Genomic DNA, 21,846 nt, shown 5'->3' on the forward strand with positions numbered 1-21,846 from the left:
GTCCCCTGGGGGCCCCCCCCCCCCCGCCATATTACCACTGTCTGCAATCAATTCCCCAGCCACGGGTGAGCTTCTGCGAACCAGGAAGAGCCCTCACCAAGAACGGCATCAGCTGGTACCTGGATCTCGGACGCGCAGCCTTCAGAACTGGGAAAAACAACTGTCTGCTGTGTAAGCCCCCAGTCCGTGATGTTTCATCACGGCAGCCTGACACAATCACTGGAGATCTGTTCTGGCCGTCTGAAAATGAGTACCCCGAGAGGAGTGACACGGGCAAGCAACTGATGCTAAGGGAGGGGTCACTTGTCAGATGCTTCCCTCCCAGCATCGGGGTCCCCGGATCGGGAGGGCAGGCCCCAGACTTTTCCAGCAGGACAGGGCGCATCTGAGCTCCACTTTGAGTGATGCCACCTGGTGAGGTAGATCCTACACTGGGAGGTGGGGGTGGGGGTGGGATCACCGACATGGCAGGGGGTTAGGAAGCTCACAGCGGGGTCGGATGAGCCTGGGGTTGGGAGGCAGATGACTGAGTCTGAGTCCCTGCCTTGGGAATTCTTAGCTATATGGAGCTGAGTAAGCTCCTCCACCTCCCCAACCTCAGTTTCCCCATCTAGGAAATGGGTCAGTAATCTCTCTCAAAGCGGCTGTTGGCAAGATTAAATAAGAGGAACAGGCTACCTGATCAGTAGAGCGCTGTGCAGTAGTATTTATTGTTACAGTGTTAAAATTTACTCCAGGGAAGACACGGGGCTGTGACTAGCAACCGAAAGGCCAGGGACATCACCTCTGCTCCTGGATAACCTTGTTCCCTTTGTAACCACAAGCTGTCTCTGTGTTGGGAGATTCTTCTTGCCAGCCAGCTGTTGGTAATCATGCTGGCTTCGGAAGTTGCTGTGTCCCCAGGCTTTCTGTTCCTCGCCGGGCCACTGCCGGGAGCCCGCCAGAGCCTGGAGGAGATGGTGCCCGCACGGACGGGTTTTGACGGGAAGTGGGGCGGGCTAGGCTTGGAGGAACAGAGGGCTCCAGGTGCCCCCACAGCGGACACCGAAGTCTCGTCCTGCCAGATCTTCCCGTTCTGCCACATGCAGCCCTGCTCGATGACCTCAAGATGTGGGGTCACTGTTCTGAGGCCCCCCCCCGCCCCCCTGCCGTGCCGGCTGGGTTGTGCGGAGGCCCCTTCCCTTCTCCCGCATCTGCTCCGGGTTTTCATGTGGCTTCTTCCTGCCTCCTATAGCCTGGGGCCCTGGTGACAGACAGACAGGTTTCTAGGAGAGAAGTTTTGCGCCGCCGCTAATGACAAAGGGGCCTTTCAGAGGGGTCTGGGGTCAGAAAGCCGAGAGTCTGCTGGGCAGGTGCCTTCTGAGGGCTCTGGCCCCCAGCTTCTTGGAGAAATACGGGGTGTCTCTGCCTACTGGGGTTCTCTCCAACCTCTGGCACCAACTACCTCGTCTTAAGGGGCTAGCACCCACGGGCGCAGAGGACACCTCTCCAAGGAAGCACGTTCATGCTTTCCCAGGTCTGGAAGTCCTATCACCCTTTAAGGCCCAAGACCACAACTCGGGCCCTTTGGACAGGACATGGCAGGTCACTGTTCTGTAGGCTGCCACTCCGCCAGCCTTGGTCAGCTCGCTACCAGAATCTCTCCGCTAAGTCCCTCTGCACCCCTGCTCTTCTTGCCCACCCTTGAAGCAGGGCTGACATCTGGGATCTTTTTCAGCAGACAAAGCTCACCTGATCTGACTCTTATGTGGAGGTTGTTAATTTATCAACCAACCTATCCTCATGTTGAAAAGCCAGTTCCAAACACTCAGGGGGCTGCCAAGGGTAGGAGCATCGGGTGGGAGAGAATGTGCCTTAGGGTATCATTTGGACTGAAAGGTGCTTTCGACATTGTCCACATTGCCCCAGGCCTGCTGGCCTAATGCTGCGAATTTGGGGGGCAATGCCATCCCTGTCAGTAACCCTCCAAATTGTCCACTTGCCCATCTTATCCCCAGTGGGAATGAATGAGGGGGGGAAGTGCCAGCTTCATTTCTGACAAATGTTGGCTTTAAATAATCAGAGCTGCATGTGGCCCCCCCCCCCGGGCCATCCTTCCTCACCCTGTGGGAATAATTTCCCGCCTGGTTTGCTGCTTCCCAAGAGGCAGATCCTGGGGTCCCAGGTCACCCAGCCTGGATGCTGGCTTGGGAGGGACCTGTGGCATCAGGTTAGAGGGGAGCCCTCCTCCAGGCTGTGGGCTCTGCATCTTCAGGCCCCATGTGTGGCTGCATGTCATTAAGATCCTGGGGTTTGGAACCTCAGCAAAGTCATGTTAGATACCAGAGCTTCTCCCTCAGGCCCTGGAATTGGAGATGTGACCCTAGGAGGCTAAATAGTCAGACGAAAGGGGGGCCATCCACCTGTCCACCATCCAGGCGCTTGGTTTCCAGGGGCAAGAAAATCTGTGCTTATCCTAAGGTCAGAAAGAAAACCATGGTCTTCAGCGTCGGGGAGGAATCCTTCTCAAGTTCATCAGGCCTCGGTTTAGGCTTTTCCTATGAGGGGAAACGGTTCATTGGGTTGAAGAACATGTGCTTTGACGGTTCTCGGAGGCTGACACTTAAACCTGTTCAAGTCTTGGAAATTCAGACCTCTCACTGACTCTTGGGCGAATGGCTTCAATGTTGTGGTCCCAGCAAAAGATTCTCTCTGATAACCCAAGTGTCCGTAGAACCCCAATGCATTTCATCCCGCCCAAATCATCACTCAGCACCGGGGTCAACAGACTCAATCCTGAACACATCAACTGGAACAATTTTCCAGGACGGTGCACGTGGACTTTTCTCTCTCTCTCTTTGGTCAAGCCTTACTGGGGGCTCGAGAGAGTCTGAACATTAGGCACTCCTTGTCCTTCTTCTGCACGTGGCCCCAACCAGAACACAGCTGCAGAGGACTATTTCGATGTCAGTTCTGTGTTGTAAATGGGAAATCGGATGCTTCCTTCTGTCCCCATACCTTCCCACCTGTCTCCTGAGAGGTTACAAAGTGTGTTATAGACGTTAGCAAGTGTTAATTCTCACAGCGTCCCTGGGAGGGAACCAGGAGTTTTGTAGATGAAGACGTTGAGGCACAGAGGGGTGAGGCCGCTGGGAAGAAACCACACAGCAGAACAGTGGCAGAGTCAGGAAAAGGGCTGGGGGTTCTCTCCACCACCTTGATGGCTTTGCTCTGCAAGATTCACCGCAGTGAGGGCACATCGACACCTGTTTCAGGTGACCGAGACATCACAACAAACGTCTGTTGGGTCAACAATGACAAGTATTTCCCTGCTTCCAATCCCAAACCCACTGTCACTCTTGGTTGTCGCTGACCTAAGTCCATCATCCCCGCTCCTATCGTCAGGATATCCTTTATCCTGATGACAGGAAATCTGCGTTTCCTGGAAATGTCACTGCTAAGCCCCGCCCCTGCCTGGATCATCCACCTGCCTCGGCCCAGTGCAGCCGCTCATGGGAGGAGAAGGCAAATAGCTTTTCTAAATGTCCAGCCCCATGCGACACACAGCTTTTAGGGTAGCAGGGAATGACCGTCCCATGTGCATTCTCCCAAGAGAGATTCAGTGACCCAAGTCAGAACCGGAGTTCTCAGTCATGGGGAGCTTGGGTGCCGGAGCCAAGAGCTCCACCGGGCTGGCCAGAAGGGCCCACTGGTCAGCCTCAGGCTTTGCTGGCTCCCAGCACCATGTGGTCTGGTTGGAGTCCCGCCTGCTCCTTCTGGGACGGTGTTTGGGGGAACCGCCGGCCTCCTCCCACCTTGGCAGCTCAGTTCAAGGCTCCAGGGACCGCCTGGACTGCTCAGTGGCTGACAGTCACTCTGAGGGGGAGCCCAGGTGACAGAGAGGCTGGGCTGACAGGTCCTTCCACTGAGCAGGAAGGTGCACAACCAGCTCGAGTCAGGCAGGCTCGTGCCTCCTTGTTCCCTGGAGCCCCCATCTGAAACTGCAGTAGTCTGCTGGGGTTTTGCCCGGGGGCAGGGGAGCATCCTCGGCCCGCGGGGCCTCTATGTACAGTGCTGGTAGCATCTGGCTACTCATCCTCGGCGGGTGTGTCCGTGCTGGGTCTGGTGGGGCGTCCACTCCTTACACATTGGTGACCTCGAGACCATTGTAGCCTTCTGGACGGCACTGCTCTGGCCTGCCCTGGGGATCATCGTCTCCACAGTCTTCATTTTGAAGGGAGCCATAGTCGTCATGAAAATCGGGGTCTTTGCTGCTGAAGCCCCTTCCTATCTTCCCCAGGGGCAGCTGAGAAGAGAGAAATGAGATGGAAGGGTAGGGAGAAGAGAAGAGGAATTGAGTGTTTGGGATCTGGGGAATGTGGGGTCCCCCGTTCTAATTGCTGTGTGACCTTAAGCGTCTTGTCTAACCTCTCTGTGCCCCTATTAGTAATCATACTCTGCTGCCCAGAGCACTGAGGGGATTTTGTGAGCTAACCTTAGCAGAGAGCTTCGTGTTCCCAACTGAAGGAACTGGTTGGTTGCTAAGGGGGAGGAAAAACATAGTCTTTCTGATGGTCCTCAAAAGTCTCACATCTCCCTCCTTAGCGGGAGGAGAGTTGAGGATGTTTGAGCACGGGCGTGAAGTCTGACTGTGTTCCCAGGTCAGGAAGAAATATTCTAGCACCTCCTGGTGTGGCAGAAAGAGCAGGTGTCGTGGAGACTCGCAAACCAGGGTTTGGATCCGGGCTCTGCCACTTCCCAGCTGTGTGACCCTGGACCAGTCACCTGCCCTCTCTGAGACTCCATTTTCTCAGGTTCCAAGTGAGAACAGCAATTCCTTTCTCCCAGAGGAGTTGTAAAGAGTAGCAATCAGATCTGTAAAGCACACAGTGAGGTGCTTGCATAGGGCAGCTCTTGTGGTCATATGCACTAGGCTCTCAGTAAGGATTTATCTCTTATTTTGAACATCTCTCCATGAGAATAATCCCGATGGCGCTTTGTACTGCTTTATTTCTTTGATTGCTTTTGTTTCCAGACAAGTGTTCCTCAACCTTTTGTTCAATGTTGCCACCTTAAAAAGGAGCCTTTTAAGATATTTCCCCCTAATGAAACCCCCACCATGAAATTTTCACACCACAGATACACCGTGCTTCTGTTCATGTCCCATATGTATACCTGTTCTTCACAGAGAGAGAGAGTGACAAGTTTGCCCCTCCCCCAAGAACCAATTTTCACCCCATTCGAGACCGCATGTTCTAGACTGAGTGCACCGTCAGAGTAAGGGTGGGAATTTATTCATGCTTATTCCCATTCATGCTCAGGATGGTGCCTCAAACCCAATCAGTATCCAAAGCATGTTTGCTGAATGAACGGAAGAATTTTTGGATTATCCACTTCTCCCCTCTGTGCCTGCACACTTCCATTTAGGAATCTGGGTCAGTCTGAGTCTGTGTGAACAGAAGCAAACTGCATGCACTTTCATAGACCGGAGGCTAATCTGCTGCTCTTGGTTAGGTCACCAAAGTTCAAAAGCTAAGTCAGTGGTCCTCAGAGCCTAGGCACGCTGGCTTGCATGTAGGGTTCCCCCTCACCCCTGAGGCCCTCGGCTTCGAGACCCAGGTAGGTCCCAGAATCTGCCTGTTAAGCAACTGGCCAGGTGATTCTGATGTGGGCAGGTGAGACCTGCACTTTGAGATGCTACTCTAAGACTGGGGGGTGGGGGTGGGGGTGGGGGCTTAAGCATCGTGCAGGTCAACCGGAGGCTGCTTCCTCCCTCCTGGCTGCATCTGTGACCTGGCCCATCGGTCCTCCTCCACAGGCCAGGAGAGGAGCTGGGAGGGGCCACCCTGGGCCCAGATGACAACAAGACCTTCCCTGGGCTGCAGGACTCACAGGTGAAGGCACCCAGTGACTTACCCGGCCAGCCTTGTACTTGATACCACCGCTGTTGTCCTCCTTCCCCGCCCGGGTGATGCTGGAGGCCCTCCCTGGGGGTGTTCCGAAACGCTCAGCCTCCCGGATGCCTGAGGAGCTGGAGAGAGATCCATACTGAGTCAGCCACTGCCCCCCAGAGACGTGCACACTCACACGGGTGACAACCACAAAACTGCTGTGATTTACTGTGGACCTCCTGTGTAACGCCCCCGTGCTAAGCACTTTATGAGAGCAATCCTCCCAACATCCCTGCATGACAGCTGGGGCAAAGGGGGGGCAGCTCAGAGAGGTTAAGCGATTTGCCCAGGATTACCCAGCTGCAAGCAGCAGAGCCAAGATCTGAATCCAAGTCTGTGAGACTCCAAGGTCATGCTCTTCCCCCTCCATCGTGATGCAAACCTTACCAGGAAAGGAAGACTGGATGGGAGAATCCCCGCATTTGAGCTCACTGGCATGACTTGAGAAGCATCAGGAAAATTTCCCTCACTCTGCATTTAAATCTGTGTCCCCCACCCCCACCATTGACTTATTGCCTGAAGTGACCCCATTACTCCCTTCCTTGTGTTAAAGCATCAAAGGCTTCTCTTAGACTAGGATTTGGCAAATTGCAGCCTGCAGGCTGGAGCCGGCCAGCCGACTGATTTAGCAAATAAAGTTTTATTGGAACCCAGGCACGCCCATCAGTTTACACGTCGTCATAGCCTGCTTTCTTGCTGTAAGGACGGAGTTGAGGTCCTTGAACCCTTCCAGAAACCCTGAGAAGGAGTGATTATCCCCATTTCAAGTTGAGGGAACTGAGGCTCAGAGGGGGCAAATTTCTTGCCTAAAATCACAGAGATGATAATGATGGAGGAGCCAGAATTGAGCCCCCAAAGGCCCTGCTGTGGCTCCTTTTTACATGGGACCACCCCTGAACCGCCCCAGTGCCTGGTCTCTATGCTCACATTTCAAAGACTGCTAGGGGTTGGGTGGACAGAATGTCATAACACATCACCTTGTCATGGGTGCCTGAAAATCTCAGCGTGCCCCCCACCCCGGGAGAATCCCCTCCCCTGACTCTGCAGCTTGGGAAGCCTGCCAGCCACCGAGGTGGGAGACATGACAAGGCCTCTTACTCCGTGTGCTTGACAGTAAAGTCTTTCGGAGTTCATAGAGGAATTGCTCTTCCCCACTGAAATGCTAAGGAGAAAGATGGAGCACATTGACAGGAAGAGGGGCCCCATGTAACCAATCCAGAAGAAAGCGCGTCATGGAGATACTCCAGGGCTCGTGTGATGTTGGGGGGCATGAACTATCAGTTGTTGGCGGGGGGGTCTGTGTCCGGTGCACTGCATACAGTTTGCCTCCCCGAATCTCGTTAACAAAGCTGCCGGGGAGGGAGGACTCATATTCCCATATTACAGATGAGAAACTGAGGTTGAGAGGGCTGAAATCACCTGCTTGTGCCTAATATGGTGGAAAGCAGCACAGTCAGGATTTGAACCCACATTCCAGCCATCTCCCTGTGGAGGAAGAAAGAGAGGCAGCCACAGAGGTGCTGGTAGTGGGTTTGGAAACATAATTGGTAATAGTTGCGTCGTTGGGCGCCTCACCATGCCTGGGTTCCTCTCCCAATTGCTTTATGCATTATTTTGCATAAGAAGTTTCGAGAAACATCCCCAGTACTCACCCATGAATCCTAGAGAGTCCTTAATGCACCTGTGACCTCTGGGGTGGTCAAGGGTTTAATCAGATACATGAATGCCTGCTAATGTTTAGCTAGTGCTGCCTACCTAGGGCTCAGAATATGTTAAGGCCATTACAGGTCACATGGCTCCAGAAGGGAGGTCAGGGAAGGTGGATAATTCTTAGGAGAAAAGCCTCTTTCCTGCACCGGTTGAGTCATGGCTCAAGAAACAGTATGCTTGTCAAACTCTGGTCTCCATAGAACTACCTCAAAATGCCAAAAATGTAGATTCCTGGGCTCTCCCAGTAAATACTGGTCCTGTGGATCTGAATTTGGGCCAGGGGATCTGCGTGTTACAAGAGCACCAATGATTTTGCTGCAGGGCTCTGTGGACCTCACTTTGAGAATCACTTGGGTATTAGCCTGCCAATGGGGAAAGGCAGTTCAAGACTTCTGGATTGTTGCCACAGATGTACAATCCCCACCCCCCAAGCCTCAGTTTCTGTATAACATGGGGTGTGGCCCAGATGCTTTCTGAGGCTTCCTGTGGTTTGGGGGACTCAGAGAGCCTCAGATTCAAATCTGAGCTCTGTCAACAAAATGGACAAAGCTTTAGCTAGACTGATAAAGAATTACAGAGTGACTCAAATTATTGAAACCAGGAATGAGAGAGGAGACAGTACTACCAACTCTACAGAAAGAGGTGAGATTATAGAGAAATGATTATAAAATCAACTAACGGTATGCCAACAACTTAGTTAACCAAGATGAAACAGACAAATATCTAGAAAGATATAAACTATTCAAACTGATTCAAGAAGAAATAGAAAATCTGAATAGATCTATAACAAATAAAATTGAAGTAGGAAAAAAACCACCGCCCCCCCCCCCGCAAAACAAAAAACCAAACCTTTCCACAAAGAAAAGCCCAGGATCATGTGGTTTCACCAGTGAATTCTACCAAATTCTACCAAATGTTTAAGGAATAATGAACACCAATCCTTCACAAACTTCCAAAAAAAAAAACCAAACAAACAAAACAAAAACACAGAAGAGGAGAGAATACTTCCTAACGCATCCTATGAGGCCAGTATTACTCTGATACCAAAACCGCACAAAAATATCACAAGAAAAAGCCCCTACAAACATCCTTTATAAATATAGATGCAAAAAATCTTCATCAAAATGCTAGCAAACCTAGTCCAGCAACATATAAAAAGGACAAAGTGGGATTTATCCTAGGAATGCAAGGTTGGTCCAACGTATGAAAAATCAATGTAATATGCCATATTAATAGAGCAAAGGACAAATCTAGGCTCTGCTCCTTACTAGCTGTGTGGCCTTAGGCAAGTACCTTGGCCCCTTCGAACAAGTATTTCCATCTATAAAGGAGGGATAATGACACCGATGTCTTGGTATTGTCATGAGGATGAAATTAGTGCCCACAACAAGTGTCTAATAAATGGTGACTTTAACTTAACTGCAAATATTTAAGGAGAGAATCCCCAGAGAGGGGGCCTAATTTGTCTGTCCAGGTGCTTTTTCTCTGGTTACTTTTCAGACGAGGAGCCTGGGGTAGGTAGGCTGACATGGCCTGCTCACCTGGACCATAAGCACCATTAGTATGCTCATCCCTGCCTCCAAACCTCTGTCTCCACAGCATTTCCTGCCTGGACTGGCCACCTCTTTTTCAACTATGACCTTCAGCCTAAAGCACTTTGCTTCTTGGAGCCTCTGTTTCCTGATCTATAAAAGGAGGCCACTGTGTTGTAGGGAAGAAGTGGGATCCAGGAAGCGAGGGGGCCAGGGGGATAAGTCAGGATCACCCGCTTCTGAAGCCCCAGAGCTGCAGCCAGCAGCCCACACTCACTTGGCTGGGTGGAAGATGGCGCTCATCTCCTCTGCCAGGTGTCTCCGGAGAATGTGCTTCCCGCTGGGGATGCCCAGGGCAGTAGCCATGGCCTCGGCGTTGAACGTGGGTTCCAGCACCAACACAGCACCATGGATGCCACTGTTGGTCAGGTTGTCCGCGTACTCCTGAAGGCAAGGCACAGGCTGGTTAGCCTGTGGTGGGGGCTGCCCTGTTACTTGACAGGTCTGCCCTGGTGTCCTGCCCTGTTAGGCTGCAAGGGCCACCCTGTTGTCCTGAGGTGTCCTGAGGAGTTGCCCTGCTGGCTTGAGGTGCCCTCAGCTCCAAGTGGGGACACGCCCCCAACAGCAAGGGCTTGTTCCCCTGGAGACCAGTTAGTGTAAGCCTCAGGGGGATCCCCCCACTCTTTTAGGGCCATGAGGACAGTGACCAAGACTATTTTGTCACTGACGTATTCCCAGATCTTGGCAGGCAGCCCATAAAAACTTGTCCAATGAGATGAGCCTGGATTCAACCCCAGCCTTGCTTCAGAGGACAGCCCAGCCTCTCCACCCCTGCTAGGAGAAAGTTATCATGAATGGGGGTCCTGTTGTAAGGGTGGGGTGGGTGCTCCGTCTTCCTGAGAAACAGGAGGCAGGCTTTCTCGCCAGCTTGGGCAACGACGCTGACTCTTGCAAAATGGACACACAAACGTGCATGGGATTTGCAGATGCCTGTGAGTCACCCCCAGCCCACCCCCCGCCCACCAGCCCCTCACCTTCAGGTCAATGTCCCGCACCCATTTGAGCACCCGCTGGTTGGTCCAGACCACGGGGTCTATGTTCTGTGTCTCGCAGCGGGCGCGGCGCTCCTGGAGGGCCTTGTGGAGGGGCGGGGGGGGGGGGGACAGTGGGTCAGCTGGGGGTGGGGGAGCACGCAGAGGTCCCAAGGAGCGAGCATCCATGGTGTTGGGGGGACCCCGGCATGCTGGTACAAGGAGGAGTTCTGGCTGGTGAGCCCCGGGTTCTCTGGCCCTGTCCATCTGGGGCTTGGTCTTTCATTCTGGGAAATGGGGAGAAGCCTGCTTCTGGGGGTGGAGGGCTGGGTGAGACCCCCAGCAGCTGCCTAGTTTGTATATCCCGGACCCCCACTTTCCTGACATGGAGTAGGGGCCCAACAATGCGGCTCTTCCATGAGGGGCTGTCTTCTGTGGGTCCACCCAGGCCCTGAGGGCAACGAGTGTCACCTACAAAACATCACTCATGGATGGGGCGCCTGGGTGGCTCAGCCGGTTGAGCATCTGCCTTCGGCTCAGGTCATGATCCCAGGGTCCTGGGATCGAGCCCCACGTCGGGCTTCCTGCTCCGCGGGGAGCCTGCTTCTCCCTCTCCCACTCCCCCTGCTTGTGTTCCCTCTCTCGCTCTGTCTCTCTCTGTCAGATACATAAATAAAATCTTAAAAAAAAAAAAAAAACCAACAAAAAAAACATCACTCGTGGCAACCTGTAGAGGGATCAGCCTGTTCCCTTTTCACCAGCCTTCCTTGGGGGGACTGGCTCCCAGACAAAGGGCTCCGGGCTGGTGGTAGACACAGGGACCCCCTGGCCTATGGGTTCCTCCAACATGCCCTGACCATGCCCATTCACACTTCACTGTCACGATCTTCCTGCACGTCTCTGGGGTTCACCAGACTGGGGTTTCCGGTGCCCAGGGTCCTGCAGTGGGTGTGTGAGAAGGGCTGAAGAACTGGACAGCTCCCTCCTCTGGGCCTCTCCTGACTGTGAGCGGCTTGTGCTCTGACTTCCCTCTAGGAAAAGTAAGCCGTCTGGACTGCCGCCGCCCTGTAGGGCCCTTGGGAATCTTCGGGTCCTGGGGGAGCTGAAGCAGATGCCCCCCATGCTGTCTGACATGGCAGGGCTCAGAATCAGGGGGCACTCAGAGTCCAAACTCTGACTCTCCCCCCCCCCGGTCCCTGGTCACCTAGCTTGCCTCCCCCTTCACTCCCCTACCTCAGATTCAATGCCAGGACCACACATTCTGTCCTCTGGGCCTTTGCTCGTGCTGTTCCCTCTGTTAGGTTGCTTTTCACTCATACCTCCTGCTGACTGATGCCTGGAATTCCTCTCTCAGTTCTCAGTACAGCTGTCACTACCTCGGGGAAGCCCTCCCTGATCCCTCTGGAAGCTACGCCTTTGGGTTTTCATAAAATCCTGGACCTTCCTCATTGGGCCAACTTTCCGTGGTATGGTGGCGCCAGCTTCTTTGTGGTTCTCCCTGATGAGCAGTGAACTCTTGGAAGATGAGGGTTCCCCACTTCCCCTGAATTGGACACAGGGCCTGACCCATGCCCAGTAAGCAGCTATTGGAAGAAGGGAGGGACAGGGGGAGGGATGGATGCATGTGTGGGTGGATGCATGGATGGCCAGGTGGATGGATGTGTGTGTGGATGGGTGTGTGGATGGCCAGGTGGATGGATGGCCAGGTGGATGGATGCGTGTGTGGTTAGATGCATGGATGGGCAGATAGTTGGAAAGACAGACAACGGGTGCCAGTGGGGAAAGAAGGGCTGTGGAAGATGCCTCCATCTCCTGCCCTGGTCCTCACCTCCCTGCTGAAGTTCACTTGGTACAGCAGCTCGATCCCCAGCAGGATGCTGACCTGGTGGAACTTCTTGGACACATTCAGGTGCTTCTCCAGGTCCCGCTTCATCAGGGAGTGCAGCATTCGCCCGTCAACCAGGTGGTTTTGGAAGGCCTGAGAGTACTGGGACAGCCCGATGTCATTCAGCCAGGCCTTGGCCACCCAGTGATGGTCCAGGTCAGCGGCTTTGGACAGGCTGGTGAGGACAGACATGGCCAGAGAGACGGATGGGTGGGGACAGGTGGCAGAAACAGAGAGACGGGTAGAAATGGGGCAGAGTTGGGCAGAGATGAAGACAGAGGGAAAAGAACAGGGCGGAGTAGGGTGGGGGACCAAGACATCACAGAGATGGACGGGAAAAGGGATGCAGTGGAGAGACAGAGAGGAAAAGAGAGACAAAGCAGAGATGGGGAGAGAGGTGGATGCAGAGTGGAAGGAGAAAGACCGAGACAGACAGAGAAACAGGGAGTGAGCTCCAAAGAACAGAGAGGGATTAAGAGAGAGGCAGACAAAAGGAACAGGAAAAGCGAAGAAAGCACATTCAGACACACGGAGTGGAAAGAGACGGTAGCAGAACCGCAGGGACGTGTGCAGAGGGAGGCGGCAGCTCCGGGAGCCCTCAGCATCCTCAGCCTGCCCCTGGGTGTGGTCCCCTGGGCATGTTCCTCTACAGAATCCCTGAAGCCCGCGATGCCGTGGCCTGGGCCGTTTCTCCTCGCTCTACAAACCAAGAAGCTCAGACTTTGCCCAGAGTCACACTGTGGCATGTCTCGGAATCAGAATTAAAACCCCCGTTTTGCCTATTCCAAGCCCTTTCTCCTCACCGCTATATCTCAGATTTGTCTGTATCCCACACCTGTCTCAGTGCTGCACACAGAGTAGGTGCACAAGGAATATTTCTCAAATGCATAAAGAGGTGGATGCTCCTGGCAAGAGGTCCCCTCGGCTGTCATTCCCCTGATCGCCACACGGTGGCAGTCGCACAGAAGGAATGAGAACAGCGTAGCCCACCCGTGGAGGGACTTGAGAAATGACCTGTGGGGCTGCCAGGTAGGGGGACCCCACAAAGGGATCAGGATGTGATAGGGAAATATGGGCTTACAGAGTGACACCACCCTCCTCCCCAGGTCTGGGATCGGGACCAGCATTCTTCCCTTGCCCCCAGATAGTATACCCTTCACCTACTTCCTAGCCCCTTCCCTGTGCACCCATCTCTAAGAGCTGCCCACCAGCCACTCAGGCTGGAGGCCTGGGTGGGATTTTCAGCTCCACCGGACTCACCTTCCTCCTTTCCACTCTCCACTGCTCACTCCGGGACTTTGTGTCTCCCTGGACTCTGTGTCTCCCTGGACTCTGCCCTCCGACTGGTCTCCCTGCCTGTGAGCCCTCCCCAGTCCCTCTTCCAGGAGAGTGGCCAGGGCTGACTGCACCACCCTCCTGCTGGTGCCCCTATATGGCTCCTCGCTGTCCTTCCTTCATTCCACCAATATACACTGAACAGCTACTGACCGCCGTGCTCGGGACGGATACTGCCATATGATGGGCACATGTTCCCTCACGGCCCCTTCTTTTCTTTCTTCTTCCCCACGCTCTCTGTTCCCTGGTGGCACCCACTTCCAGGGCTCTGGATTACAAATGTAACGTAAATGAGGACTCCCAAATTCTCATCTCTCCCTTCTCTCTTTTGAGACCCAGCTGCTTACTAACTGCCCCCTTGGGCATCTCCTGCCAGTCATGCATCTCACATTTAATGGGCTCCAAATGAAATGCCCTGTCCCCTCTCCCAGCTCTTCCCCACCCCCCCCCATCCACCGGCTCCGGTCCTCATTTGCCCTCAGTCTCCCCTCCCCCCCACCAGGTCTATCAGTCACTCTGGTCCGTGTGTCTGTCCCTTTTTCTTCTTTTCTGGGTTCAAGCTACTACCACCTCCGGCATAGATTTCGGCAATTGCCTCCTTACTTCCCCCACGCACCCCCCTGCCTGCCCCACCCTTTCTCATCCACTTTCCCCACAGTAGCCAGATGGTCTTTTAAAAACCTCAATCAGATCATGTACATCCTCTGCTTAAAACCTTCCAGTGGAAGAAACTTAAATGCACCTTACTAAGTGAAAGAAGCCAATCATAATACTGTACGATTCCGGTTACATGACATTCTGGAAAAGGCAAAGCTATGGAGACAGTCAAAAGATCAGTAGTTGCCAGGGGTTAAGGAGAGGGAGGGATGAACAGGCGGAGAATAGGGGATTTCTTAGGGCAGTGAAATTATTCAGCATGATACTGTCATGAGGGATGCATGTCATCACATGTTTGTCCGAACCCACAGAATGTACAACACGAAGAGTGAACCCTCATATAAACTATGGACTTCGAGTGATTGGGATGCATCGATGCGGGTTCCTCACCTGTAACAAATGCTCCATCCGGTGGGAGATGTGGATGATGGGGAGGCTGTGCAGGAGTGGGGGCAGGGGGGATGTGGGAACTCTCTATACCCTCCTTTCAATTTTGCTGTGAAACTAAAACTGCTCTAAAAAATTTAAGTTTATTCTAAAAACGAGGGAGGAAAGACTTTTTTTCAACAAACAAAATTGAGAGAATTCATCATCAGAGGAATAAACTGCAGGAAATGTTGAAGGGCTTTTTTCAAGAAGCAAGAAAATAATGACCATATGGAAACTTGGCCCACATGAAAGAATAAAGAGGAGAACTTCCAGAAGTCACGATAAAAAAACCACTGGATTCAGAAATGGGCAGATTTGAATAGACATTTCTCCAAAGAAGACATATGGGTGGCCAATAAACAGATGAAAAGATGCCCCACCCCAGCTTTAAAAAGGAAGGACATTCTGACACATGCTACAACATGGATGAATCTTAAGGACATGATGCTAAGTGACATAAGCCAGACGCCAAAAGACAAATACTGTGTGATTCCACTTAAATGAGGTACTGAGAGTAGTTAAAACCATAAAGGCAGAAAGTAGAGGGTGGTTGCCATTATTGGGGAGGGGGCACGGAGGGGAGAACAGGGAGTTAGTCTTTATTATGTTATCGTGAGCATAGGGTTTCAGTTTTACAAGATGAAGAGAGTCCTGGATGTGGATGGTGGTGATGGCCACATTAACAATGTGGATGTTACTTTATACCATTGAATTGTACACTTAAAACCGGTTAAGATGGGGGGTCACCTGGGTGGCTCAGTTGGTTAAGTGTCCAAGTCTAGCTTTTAGCTCAGGTCATGATCTCAGGGTTGTGAGATCCAGCCCCGTGTCAGGCTCCACACTGGGCGTGGAGCCTGCTTAAGATTCTCTCTCTCTCCTTCCCTTTCTCCACCCTTTCTCTCTCAAAACAAAAACAAACAAAAAAACTAGTTAAGATGATAAATATGTATACTTTACCACAATCAGAATTTTTTTTTAAAGAATAAAGATGATTAGAAATGGTAACTATCTGACTAAATATTTTTCTCATCTGCTAATCTCCTTAAAAGATAATGGGCAGTTTAAAAGACAAATATAATAATGTATTATGGAGCGTATAATACATACAAATAAAAAACGTATGAAAACAGGGATGCCTGGGTGGCTCAATTGGTTAAGCGTCTGCCTTCGGCTCAGGTCATGGTCCCAGGGTCCTGGGATCGAGCCCCGCATCGGGCTCCCTGCTCCGCGAGAAGCCTGCTTCTCCCTCTCCCACTCCCCCTGCTTGTGTTCCCTCTCTCGCTGTGTCTCTGTCAAATAAATAAATAAAATCTTAAAAATAAATAAAGTTGCCCCCTAGCCTGCTGCTCTGCCTGTAAGTATTTCCTTCAAAGCACTAGTCAGTCACACATGGAACTTTCAAAAATGAATTGATCTGAGCCCAGAGACTATGTTCTTTGCTGAAGAGCCGGCCTCGTGCTCAACACACAGCAGATGCTTTTCCGGAAGAGGGGCCAAGGAAAGGAAGAGGGGGCTCCCAGCTTCATGCGGTCTCCTCCTGCCCCTCAGCCACCCAGGACCGCTGGGGTCTGTCCCCAAGGCCAGGCCCTCCTCGTCTCCCGGCCGTGGTCCACCCCACACCTCCCTCCTCACCTGCTTGACTGCTACTGGGCTCTGCTGGGCTTTCGCTCTCCCCAAAGCCTTCCAGGGCCCTCGTGTGCTGGGTCAGAGCCCCTCTCTGCACCCTGAGCCCACCCCCCCCGGGAGTCCCCATCCCTACACTTGTAACCCTGCTGCTCATCTGGCCAGACCACCAGCTCCTGGAGGGCAGGACCCCACCTGGCTCCCCAGCTTCTGTTCTATAAACGCACTGAAGATAAATCAAGGCTGGGCTAGCGGGGCATTGACTCCAGTCCACCAGGAGGCCGCCCAAGATGAAGCTCCTGTATTGGAAACTTCTGACCCAAGACAAACTCCCTTTAAGAAGAAAAGGTCCCAGGTGGGCCCCCTCCCAGCCTCTCTTGAGGCCCTCACTTCAGAGTCACCCTTCCCGGGGCCATCAGCCACTGGTCAAGGCTGTCTAGCCCCAGGCAGGTGTGGGAGCTCCCGGCCCTCCCTTCAATCAGATGCCCTGGGGCTAGGGCTGTCACTGATGGGGACCAGAAGCCCTCCTCTCTGAGGGAGTTCGGCAAATCAATGGTGCAATAAGACGTGGCATGGGGTGGGGGAGGGGCACCGGCCGAACCTACTTGAGGGAAGCCATTTACAGTCAGCAATATCCATCTGCATGCTGACAATTAATGCGCTTCTGCCCTTCAAAACGGTTCTCTTTTCATTAAAGTTGTCCCCATGGGGCCTTGGCTTGGCAACACTTTCCCAGCTGTTGGTCTGAGCTATTGTAAGCATCCAAGTTGAACAAGACGGCATGACTTTAAAAGTAATTCAGATGTTTTATAAAAGTTGACATTGTCCCCGTCCCAAACTGGGGCTGGATTAGACCCCGAAATCCGAGTTTGGGCACAGGATTTAGATATCATCTGGGTCATGATTCAGCACAGAGAACACGAGGCCATTCTGGCTCTGTCACAGCTAGCTCCGGGACCTTGGGTCTCTGTACCCCAGCATCCTCATCTGCAAAATGGGGCTGATCATGCTTGCCTCACAGAAGCTGTGAGGGCTGAACGGGATAAGAGAACATGAAACCCTTAGCACGGAGTGTGGGGGTGCATTCCGTGTTCCGTAAATACAAGTAGCAGGGGTTGTCGATGTTTTTAACGTTGAGGTGTTGCAGGATAACGGAAAGGGGACTGACTTTGAAGTTAGGTGTTTTGTAGCGTGACTTTGCACCCATGATTTCTCTGGGCCTCACTTTCTCCGTCTTTAAAATGGGGGTAAGAATGTCTATCCCACATTGATGTTGTGACGGTTAAATAAAATCAATCATGTGCATAAAACGACTGGTGATGGGGCTGGTGGATTTTGCGGTATTTTAGAGATAAGGGGAACCAGGCCCAGAGAGGGCAATGTCATTCCCAAAGCCACACAGGATGTGTTCTTGAAGACGACCTCACTGGGGTTCTTACCCTAGAGTTCATGGGCCCTTAAAAGTTCCCAGAGTGAGTCAAAGGGTCCCAGAATGCAAAGTTGTGATGTTTTGTATATCTCCTCTGGGGAAAGTGTCAACAGTGTTTATCAGATTCTCAGAGTGGCCGTGGTCTCCAAAAGTTACAAGAACTGCTGTTCTAATTTAACCCCCTTCACTTCACAACGGGAGAAGCTACAAGTGCCAGAGAGAGCAAGACCATGGCAAGTTAGAGACAGCCAGATTTCCACAGGGAATCCGACCCTCCCTCCTGCAGGAAGCCTGGGGGTGTCTAACGTGCGAGACCCAGGATCCATGGAGACGGTCCTGACCTCAGCTCTCAGGATTTTTCAAACTCCGTTCACATCCGTTCACATCCCCTTGTAGGCGCTGCAGCATCTTGGTTCCTAGAGGTTCTCGGGGGCAGTCATGTTTTGGGCGAACTTGGGCGGGGATCCTGCATTTTTGCGGGGTGAAGCAGGCAGCCCCACCCCGTTCAATGGTCAGCGTTTGCTGACCACATTGGGAGTGGGACCAGGGGGCAGGAGGGGTCTCCAGCTTGGGTGGCAGAGGATTCAGGAGAGGGGAGGCACTGGTTAGGAGTAGGTGATGAGTGTGAGGTGCCTGTGGGACCCTAAGGAGGGGAAGCCCTCTGAGAAAGCAAGCTCATGCCCACCGCTCCCCTCCCCCACCACTGTCCTCCCGACTCCTTCACCCCCAACCCCGTCCCTCAGGGTCCTGACTTGCTGACAAGGCTGGCACGTTCTTGCTTTGCTTGCTTTGGGTTGCTACCCGAGTTTCTGATCTGATCTCACATGTCTTTGCTGCCACCCAGGATTCACGCCAAGGGCCCCTCTCCAGGACACAGAAGCCCTGGGTTTTCTGCTTCCAAACGAACCTGAGTTCCCAGGCTTAGCCCCCTCATTTTTTAATCCATAAAGCGGCTTCTGCAAATAATAGCACACACCACCAGGTTTGATTAATTAACTGCACGAAAATGATAGGGAAACCAGTGAAGGAGATAATTATGCGAAACAGAAAGTGTCAGATTTACTACGCTCGTTCTTTCTTCCCGTCTGCACGCTGAGGACCAAGCCGGGGGGGGGGGGGGGGCTCCGGTTTCCCTGGCGCTGCTTGGTGAATGAGCTCCCCCCACCAACAAATCCGGCTCACAAAAGGTCAGAAGGGAGGCAGGAGGTAGGACAGAGGTGGGGGTTTGTGGGGGAAGTGTGTGCGATGAGAGCAGGACACACCTGAAGGGAGGAGCCTCCGCCCATTCCCAGGTGTGCTTGCTAACGCAGCCCCCTCCCAGCCGGCCCTAATCCTCGAGGGGAGACATGGCAATAAAGCCCCTCACGTCCATTTCTGCTCTGTCACATTCTACTTCTCCCTGTCTTACGCCATCCTTTCTCCCCCTGGGATGGGAGAGCTGGGGTTGAGGTGGAAGTAGACAGAGCAGACATTTTGGCCGAATTCCCAGACCTGCTTCGGCTGGCCCTCGGAGATAGAGAAGTTCTGGGGGTGCATGAGCCCCCCCACCTCCCAGCTGCGGGGACCATGGGGCCACTGGGGCCTCACTGATTCCCTGTATCTCGCTCTTTCTACGGGGAGGGCTGGCCCAGAGTGGGACTGGGATGCGCCTGGCCCCCCTTGGCCAGTGGCATTCCTGGGCACATCCCACCATCCCCCATCCCTGGCTCAGCCTGCAGTGTCCGTTCGCCCCCACCGTGTGATCTGGAGGTCTTGGGGTGGGCTCTTCTCCCTTCTCCCCAGAGGCGCAGCCCGAGCGGGGTGCCCGGGTGTGCCGACCCACCTCCTGCCCGCCTCGGCGTCGCGGTAGTCCTCGATGGCCAGCCGGAGCTTGCGTCGGTGCAGGGAGCTGCACACACCCAGACCCAGCTCCAGGTCCTCGTCACTCAGGCTCAGCAGCACCTGCTCCGCAGGAAGGTGAGGACTGAGCGCCCAGAAGGGGGAGTGGGGTGGGCCCCCGAGGCTGCCAGGACCTGCTGCTGGCTGTGGCTGAGCCCCGCAGTGGTCTGCTAGCCCGAGGCTGGACCCCAGCGCCTGCCCGTCTCCCTGCCCATCCTTCTCTGCAGTCCGGGCAGAGCACTTAGAGCAGCTCTGCTCCAGGAGGTGAGCGGAATCACATCCTGGCCAGTAGAGCCCTCTAGCCCAGTCCTGCCCCCCTTCTGTCAGGTACGGGCAGATTAGGCCCAATTTAAAGATGCAAAAGCTGAGGTTCAGAGGGCTATGTGCCTTGTCGGGGAGACACGATGATTTACTGTGGACACTGGAGCCTGAACCCAGTACAGCTGGCTCCTAGAATACATCTCCTCCTCACCCCGGGATTGGGGGGGGCGGGGCTGAGGTGGAGCAGGCCAGCTCTGGGTTAGTAAAGTTCACAGGAGGGAGAGGGGGCATTCCCGCTGGGATCCTGGAGGTGCCCTACCTTCCCGCTCTTCACGTTCTCTGCACAGGCCTTGACGTACATGGGCATGGCCATGACCACCTCCAGCCAGGCCTGGACGGTGCCGGCCTTCCAGTGGGACATGGGGGTGGTCCTGACCAGCTCCACCTGCTGCAGCCGGTCCATCTGCTCCTCGCCCTCCGACAGGCTGAGGCTCTGCCGCGTGGGGCTGCACTGGCTGTCGGAATCTGCAACACACAATTACAAACTTGGTGGGGAGATGGGGAGGGTTCGCGGGGCGGGGCGGGGCGGGGGGAGCCAGGGACTGGGCAGGCTGCACTCCCAGGGTAGGAGAAGGGCGGGGATGTCTCCCCCTCGTGCATTTCTTCTTTCCAAAATCAAAATGGCTTTTGTTTTGTTTTGCTGCCCCTCCCCCATGACAAGAGTAATCTGTTCCCCCACCCCCACCCCGACAAAAGAGCAGACTTTTTAAAACTTAATCCAGAAAAGAATGAAAATAAAACAAAGTGAAAATCGCCCCAAATCCCACGCCACCCAGAGACAGCAGCTGCTAGTTTTAGTTAAATATTCCTTGGGATACACAAACGCCCACGCTTCCAAACACACACAGACCCACGCTTCCGAGCGCACCCAGACCCACGTGCAGACACAACGCTCTCCGTTTCATAATACACCGTTCCCATTTACACCGTGGAGGACATCCTTCCATCTCCGTAGAGATCTGTGCTATCTCTTGACAGCACGGGATTCATCAGAGGATGCTTTCTCATTTACCTTGCCTGCCTCCTGTTGATGGGCGTGGGCTCTTCCCCATTTTTCGCTATTGTAATCAATACAGTGGCAGTCATCTCTGGGCGGCTGGGTGATTTATTTTCTTAGGATACACGGAGCCTCCGCTCCCTTCTTTAACACACCGAAACCTGTTTCCGGAGCAGCCTCTCATAGACGAAAATGTCTATCCCCCAGCATTTCCCATCCCTACTCTTCAATCCGTGGTCGGGCACACCCGATGAACGGACCAGGTTCAGGGCGAACTTGACTGAGATGGAAAGTCCCTTTCTCTAAAGCAGGGTTAAGTCAACACCCACACAAACTCAATACCACGAGAAATGACAAGTATTTAAAAAAGAAACCTGGTTAGAAAGGACCCTGCCAATACTGTACGTTGTAAATTATAACGATGTAAAAAACGCTTATCCATCAAATTGGGCACGTGGTTACAACAATGTGTGTGAAGTCACACAGATATTTACAGTTACTGAGCTTGGATGCCAGGAAGAATGAGCTTAATTTCCTCTTGCTATACTTTTGTGTATCATCAAAGTTCCACAATAAACATGCATACATTTATAACAGAAATTGGAAAAATTAAGTAAGAAGCGGTACAAGTAGTTAGTGATGGGAGTTCGTCTGAATGAACGATTTCCCATTCATATATTGGAATATATGTGATTAATAAGAAATGGGTCATTGGAGAATACTTTTAACATGGGAAAGTGTTCATAATCTACTGCCAAGCGAAAAAGGACAGTACAAGACAGCAGGTACAATGTAATCCCAACTGTTTTTTTAAAATGATACATGATTCCATGATGTAGAACTCTAATTGTGTGTATATATGTATATTTATACATTTATACATATACTAGTTGGATAAATGTTAAAAGTCTGTGTCTGGAAAGGGGTGATGGGTTAATTGTGTGTGAGAGTGTGTATGTGATTGTTTTGTGCGTGAGTGTGCACATGTGAGTGTGCAAGGGTATTTGTGAATGTGTGCACACTTGCCTGTGTCCCACGTTTCCTGCATTGAGGTACGTTATTCTTGAAACGGACACATAGAAATCTTTT

General features: G+C 52.9%; 1 protein-coding gene across 3 annotated transcripts in view; it reads right to left on the reverse strand.

Moving 5' to 3' along the window:
• Positions 1–682: 682 nt before the first annotated feature.
• Positions 683–21,846, reverse strand: part of KAZN (kazrin, periplakin interacting protein) — a 1,113,689-nt gene continuing 1,092,525 nt past the window's right edge. For all 3 annotated transcript variants that reach the window (XM_073903322.1, XM_073903321.1, XM_073903323.1), the window contains 7 exons: positions 20,020–20,225; positions 19,384–19,502; positions 12,032–12,263; positions 10,207–10,308; positions 9,450–9,616; positions 5,896–6,010; positions 683–4,285 (listed from right to left, as the gene is read on the reverse strand). In XM_073903322.1, the coding sequence (XP_073759423.1) occupies positions 4,121–4,285; positions 5,896–6,010; positions 9,450–9,616; positions 10,207–10,308; positions 12,032–12,263; positions 19,384–19,502; positions 20,020–20,225 (1,106 nt within the window). In that variant the 3' untranslated portion in view covers positions 683–4,120. The remainder of the gene's footprint in view (positions 4,286–5,895; positions 6,011–9,449; positions 9,617–10,206; positions 10,309–12,031; positions 12,264–19,383; positions 19,503–20,019; positions 20,226–21,846) is intronic.

This window comes from Callorhinus ursinus, unplaced genomic scaffold (assembly GCF_003265705.2).
Source record: "Callorhinus ursinus isolate GAN/ISIS: 27379988/994484 unplaced genomic scaffold, GSC_fseal_2.0 scaffold18, whole genome shotgun sequence".
NCBI classification, from domain to species: Eukaryota; Metazoa; Chordata; class Mammalia; order Carnivora; family Otariidae; genus Callorhinus; species Callorhinus ursinus.